Below are 6,158 nucleotides of genomic sequence, written 5' to 3'. Positions count from 1 at the left end.
GGCTCAGTTGATTGGAGCATTATCCCATATTCCAGAAGGCTGTAGGATTATTTCCCAGTCAGGGTACATACCAAGGTTCCCAGTTTGATCCCTGGTCGGGACAAGTAAGAGAGGCAACCAATCAATGTTTTTCTTTCTTCCTCTCTAAATTTAAGGAAAACATATCCTCTGGTAAGGAATACACACACACACACACATCTCTTATCTAATAGAAGAGTAATATGCAAGTTAAAAGAAGAGTAATATGCAAATTAACCATCACTGATATGCCTACAAGCCAATCAGCAGTGAGTATGTAAATAAACCCAACCAAGATGGCTACAGCTACAGAGAGCAAGAGGGAGGCTTGGGTTTCCCCAGTGATGGAGGAAGCCAAACTTTCCACCTGCTCTTGCCGGCCTAGGCCTCTGGTTAAGGCTACAAAGTTTCAATAATAGAAGATACATAAATCCAACAGAAATGGCTGCCATCAAGGAGCCAGCAGAAGGCTTGGCTCTGCTCTAGGCTTCAAAGTTTCAATTGTAGAAAATAAATAAACCCCAGGTACCAGGACCTTTGCTTGGGTCGCCAAGGGGCATGGCCAGACTACAAACCACCACAGGCCCCTTGCCCAGGCTGCCCCACACCCCAGGCCACCCCACACCCTGATCCAGGACATTCTTCAGGGCAAACCAGCCTGCCGCCACCCATGCACCAGGCCTCTATCCTATCTAATAAAAGAGTAATATACAGATTGACCATCACTCCAACACACAAGATAGCTTTTTATATAATTATGTTACTGAAAATGATACTGTATCTTCTTTAAATTTTATAATATATATATGTCATACCCAATGTGCAAACAAGTGATTTTCACTTAATTTCTTTTTTTCTATTGGAAAACATAGTTTATTTTGTATTCCAAAATACTGATTTCTCTCAACCATCATTTAGAAAACAAAACATAGATATAGAAATAAATTTTTGCTGGAGGATAATAAATATAGAAGACAGGAGATCTCAAAGGTTCTTGAGACAATGCCTTGCTCTGAATGGAAAGAAGATGCAGACGATTAGTGAGAGATGAGAGTCCTCTGTACCTCGGATAGTATGTGTGTGTAACTTGGTGCAGAGCCAGCTTCTTACAAGAACACCGTGAATCCTTCCATACACCGCCGCTGGGGGGCGCTCCCAGGAGACCTGACTGCCTCCGCTCCCTGACGCGCCCTCCGTTTCCTGGGTTACCGGTTTCCTGGGTTACCGGCCTCCGCGTTCTTTCTCGAGTTCCCTTCCGGCCGGCGCGGAGGTTACGTCCCGGCGGCGCATGACGCAGCACGCTCCGCTATAAATACGTGCCGACGCGCCCGGCTTTCCCTCTGATCGCGCGGCCTGCTGGCAAGATGGCGCCGGTGAGTGTGCGCGCGGTCGCTGCGCTGTCGTCTTCCCCCCCTTCCCCCCAAGTAGACCACTTAGGCGTCTGGAGAGTTGGGGTTGTCTCCTTGGAGATTAAAGGAAGTGGAAGATTAGACTGCGTCAGGGAAACGACCTAAATGTAAAGGCTCTCAGCTCTTCCGAGGGCACCGGCCCGTGGCGCCGGCCCGGCCTTGGCTTGGGGGGCCGGGCGAGCGCAGGGAAGGAGGCGCCCAGGGAGCGGGCCGGGGGCACCGGCGGCACGTGGGCCGCAGCTTTTCTCCCCGCCACCCTGTCAGCTGGCACCGGGGAGGGAATGGGGTGCCGGGAGGGTCTGACGGCCTTAGCCCCCGTTGCAAAAGAGAACGTCAGAGCCGAGCTGCGGAGGAAGCTTGTTCTCATGAAGGAATTGTTTTACAGGCACAGACCACGGCTATTGGGTAAAAGAAAAAGGAATGCGCTTTCAAACATTGACCTTAGAATAAGGGAATCGGGAAGATGTTAAAGTCGGTCCCAAGAGCATTTGGGAAGCTAGGTGTGTGTCGGAAATTTACAGAAAAAAAAAAGTGTATGAGGGCGATACTGCTGGGTTACTGACAAAACTGGTCTGAGCGGGCCATAACCCTGGTTCATCTCCGCCAGACAGAAACTGTTTGCGTCTCCTAAATTACACGCAGGTTTTTGGGCACAAGTTCCTGGACTACGTAAGGAAGCCAACTTGGTACCCATTTGTGTAGATGTGATGTGGAAGTGCCATCCTCTGGCAAATGCTGATTTTGTCTGTTCACTCCGTTGTCTGAATAGTTAGTAGCCATAGCACCATTTCACTTGTGTAACCCTGTTACGTGGCATTGGCCTAAAAGTGTTGGGTCTGAAAAAAAACTAAGTTATACGTGTTTTCAAAGTTAAAAAAAAAAATACCAGCCAGACTAAAGGCTCCCCTCCTTGTACCAGCGATAGGAGTGAATTATGTGGGCGTGAAGGGTGCGATCTCTGACCTGGCGGAGCGCCCCCAGCCTCAGTGGGGATGGCAGCGGTGGAGAGGCGCCAGTCCTGGAGAAATAGTGCCTGGTAATTTGAAGTAGGACGTCCGTGGTCTGGGAAATAGTAAGGGCTGTAAGACTTTCCTTGATAATTTGAACAAGGTTAGAGGTTCAAACGGCAGGATGGGTGTTTTCTAGCTCTCACTTGTAGTACTTGGAGTACGAAGTGCATGGATATTCTTAATCCTTTCCACTTGTAAAAGTAGGACTCCTTGAAATCTTCTAATGAAGGGAACGAGTAGTAAGTAGCTTACCATATTCTTTCGAGTTTTGCATTTGGGAGACAACTTGTATGATGTATGACAGATTTTCATCAGATTTCACCAAAACTTGGTGTAAGTCAAGTTAAGGGGTGTACTCACCCTCCTTCTGGCATCCTGGTTGAAAAGGAATAACCCGATTGATGATCGGCTGTTTGTTTTAGGATTTTGCACAGTTTCATGTCATCTTTTGGCATCGTGTACATCAATGCACTGATAGATTTTTAAAGTTTGTAAATAAAGTGACTAAGTTGTTTCCGAGAGTCATGATTATATTAATATTCTGTGACAGAAAGCCAAGAAGCCTAAGAGGACAACTTGGAAGTTTGGTTTGGACCTTACTCATCCAGTAGAAGATGGCATTTTTGACTCTGCAAATTTTGTAAGTATCACTCGACTTTTTTTTTTTTTTTTTATCAATCTGAAGTTCTTGATAATTACTGAGTATATAATATTTGATTTTAACCTAAGCTCTATTCCTAGGGTACCTTCCCTAGTGAATATCTAGGGTTTTCTTCCCTAGTTTTGCACTTTTTCTGTTTTAAAATAGGAACAGTTTCTACGGGAGAAGGTTAAAGTCAATGGGAAAACTGGAAATCTTGGGAATGTTGTTCACATAGAACGCTTCAAGAATAAAATCACAGTTGTTTCTGAGAAACAATTCTCTAAAAGGTTAGTATTTTCCATACTATTTTAGTGAGATTAGGATAATTGTGGAATGTTTTATGGAATATGTAATCCTAGTATGCTCTTCATATGTAAGAATAGATACGTTGTTGGAGACATATCAAAAGTGCTTTGAACTTTAATAAGGCCTATATGAATGGAAAATATACTTAGTGATAGTGACAGTTACTTAGGCAAGAGATAGGGAGGGAGGACACAAGAATTAGTAGAAAACCTGAGAATGAACACAGTGTTGCCAGTGGAGTTGGGTGTTTCTGGCAAAGGGCAGAAAGGCTGGTGACGAGATTGAGCCAGGCTGAAAGCTTTTAATAACAGCCAGGTGTTAGTTTCAAGGCTGTGGCTAATCTTGACTTGTAAGTGGAACCTGTTGAGAGGTTACCTCTAATTGATGCAACATAGGATTCAGGTTAGAGATGGTGAAGAAGGGATCGTTGATATTTTAGTACATGGTACATTGGAAGAATGGAATTGTAAATTTAATGTAGAAATAATTGATTGTGACAGTGAGATCGAAGAGAAAGCTGCTCTTTCATATTGGCTTATAACATAAAAACACTCGTTTTATTTAAGGAGTTGGGAGAATAAGGGTTTTATACAGTAAAAACTGATTGTAATTGGGGTTGAGAGGCTCCCTTATTTGTATGCCTAGCAATCTTGCACAGTGGTTAATACAAGCAAAGTATCTTGGGGGGAATTGGGAGCCTACAAGGTGCACGTCTTTTATGTAATAAGCCTTTACATAGTAGGTATTTAATAAAATAAATATTTTTGTTTTAAAGATATTTGAAATACCTTACCAAGAAATACCTCAAGAAGAATAGTCTTCGTGATTGGCTTCGTGTGGTTGCATCTGATAAGGAGACATATGAACTTCGCTACTTCCAGATTAGTCAAGATGAAGATGGGTCTGAATCTGAGGACTAGGTGAAGGCACCTTATATAGGCCTTTGCTTACTAATAAAACATGAAGTTTACTAAGAGAAACATCTAGAAATGAATTTTTAGTTTATCAGTGAATAAAAAATTTAACACTCTGTTGAACTTTTGTCTTTTATTTAAGTGTGTGCTGTTCACATGACAAGTTTCTGAAAGCAGTATTTAAATTAGCTTATAGCTAGTGGAATTTTTTCCAGGGTTTCTGAAACCTAAGTGATTTTACAAATGTCCACCAGCCAGGGTATAAATCCATTTATATCCTTTTTTCCTTAAGTATTCACTTTTTATGTTTTTCATTCCTGAGTGGCATCCTTGATCCAACCAGTTCTCTACTGATGGTCATTTGATCTTCCAAATTGCTGTCTCTATAAACAGTGCTTAATTAAAAGCCTCATACAGATACTTTAATTATATTTGCCATTTAAAAATTGAGACTCCTATCAAAGCAAAGGAATGTGTAATTTAAGTAAATACTGCCATTTACCTTCATGGGAACCTAATCATTTTCTTTCCCACAGACTCACCAAGTTATATTGTCCAGTTTGACTTTTTTGGTCTGATAGGTAAGGCAGGACTTTCAGGATAATTTTTGCATTTCTCTTGTGAGGTTGAGTGTAACCTGAAAGTGGTAGTGTCAATACCTCAGGTACATAGATGGGTTAGCCATCTGTATTTCTTTTTCTGTGGGCATCTATAGGATATTTTTATGGGACTTTTTTAAAAGCTGTATTCAGGCTGTTAAAACACTTGTTTATTATGATTAAGTTGCAGATTTTCTTTCAGCTGGTCATTTGTATTTCCCTCAAGTCTATGGTGATTTTGGTTTGGACTGGTTGCTATAGCAGAATTTTTTTTTATATATATTTTTATTGACTTTACAGAGAGGAAGAGAGTTAGAAACATTGATGAGAGAGGATCATTAATTAGCTGCCTCCTGCACACCCCCCCACTGGGGATGTGCCCACAACCAAGGTACATGCCCTTGACCAGAATCAAACCCGGGACCTTTCAGTCCACAGGCTGACGCTCTATCCACTGAGCCAAACCAGTTTGGGCTATAGCAGAATTCTTATGCTATGCAATTTATTATTCTGCTTCAGGATTTTGAGCTGTTAACAGTTTTCCTCATTTTCATGTCACTGAATTCATGTGCTAGTGTTTGTGTGATGTACCTTTTTTAAATTTAGGTCTCTGTTCTATTTGGAGTTTACCGTGGTTTGCAATTTAAGAAGTAGATCTAATTTTACCTTTTTTCCCTGTTATACTACTTACAACATTAACCCTGATTCCAATGTACTCAAAATGTTTTGATTAATACTGATTTTCCTACTTCCTTGGAAATCCTTGCTTGGAGTTAGCTGAAGAGCTTTAAGTGTTGCTGTTTTTGTAAGCTGGATGACTTAAAAGCCAGAAGGACCACTTTTAATAATACAGTTTGTAAAGTACTTTCCCTTCTCTTGATTCTTGAGCAATGAGATGGAATATTATCATTCTGTTTTGCATTTGAGGAAACTGGGTCTCAGACAAACTGGCTTGCTCAGGATCACACCATGCCACCACCTCTGTCCATCCAGTGCTCCTCCACCCTAGGGTTGTGCCACTACTTCACCACACAAGGCCTTGGCCAAGCCATGATGCAGTCAGTGGAGGAGTATAGTTGAGTGTTATAAGTCCTGCCTCTGCTACCTGACAGCTGTGTGACCTTGGACTCCTTTAACCCTCTGTCCTCTGTATGTAAAGAAGAGTTTGGAAATAGATCAGTATTTGTCACACTTTAATAACTCATTTTCCTCCTTTGGATACACAAGTACCTCCTGCTGCCCCAGTTTCAATTTTCATC

The 6,158-nt window shown here is 42.0% G+C and overlaps 1 protein-coding gene across 1 annotated transcript; it reads left to right on the top strand.

Moving 5' to 3' along the window:
* The first annotated feature begins 1,238 nt into the window (after positions 1-1,238).
* RPL22L1 (ribosomal protein L22 like 1) lies at positions 1,239-4,420 on the top strand. Its single transcript, XM_036444959.2, has 4 exons — positions 1,239-1,391; positions 2,988-3,077; positions 3,246-3,367; positions 4,162-4,420. Exons 1-4 carry the CDS (start codon positions 1,383-1,385, stop codon positions 4,304-4,306), a joined length of 366 nt encoding a protein of 121 aa, XP_036300852.1. The 5' UTR covers positions 1,239-1,382; the 3' UTR covers positions 4,307-4,420.
* Positions 4,421-6,158: the final 1,738 nt, after the last annotated feature.

The sequence above is a fragment of the Pipistrellus kuhlii genome, unplaced genomic scaffold (genome assembly GCF_014108245.1).
Source record: "Pipistrellus kuhlii isolate mPipKuh1 unplaced genomic scaffold, mPipKuh1.p scaffold_m20_p_2, whole genome shotgun sequence".
Lineage (NCBI taxonomy): Eukaryota > Metazoa > Chordata > Mammalia > Chiroptera > Vespertilionidae > Pipistrellus > Pipistrellus kuhlii.
Note: the sequence above shows the minus strand (reverse complement) of the source record. Positions and strands in the feature narration are given on the sequence as shown.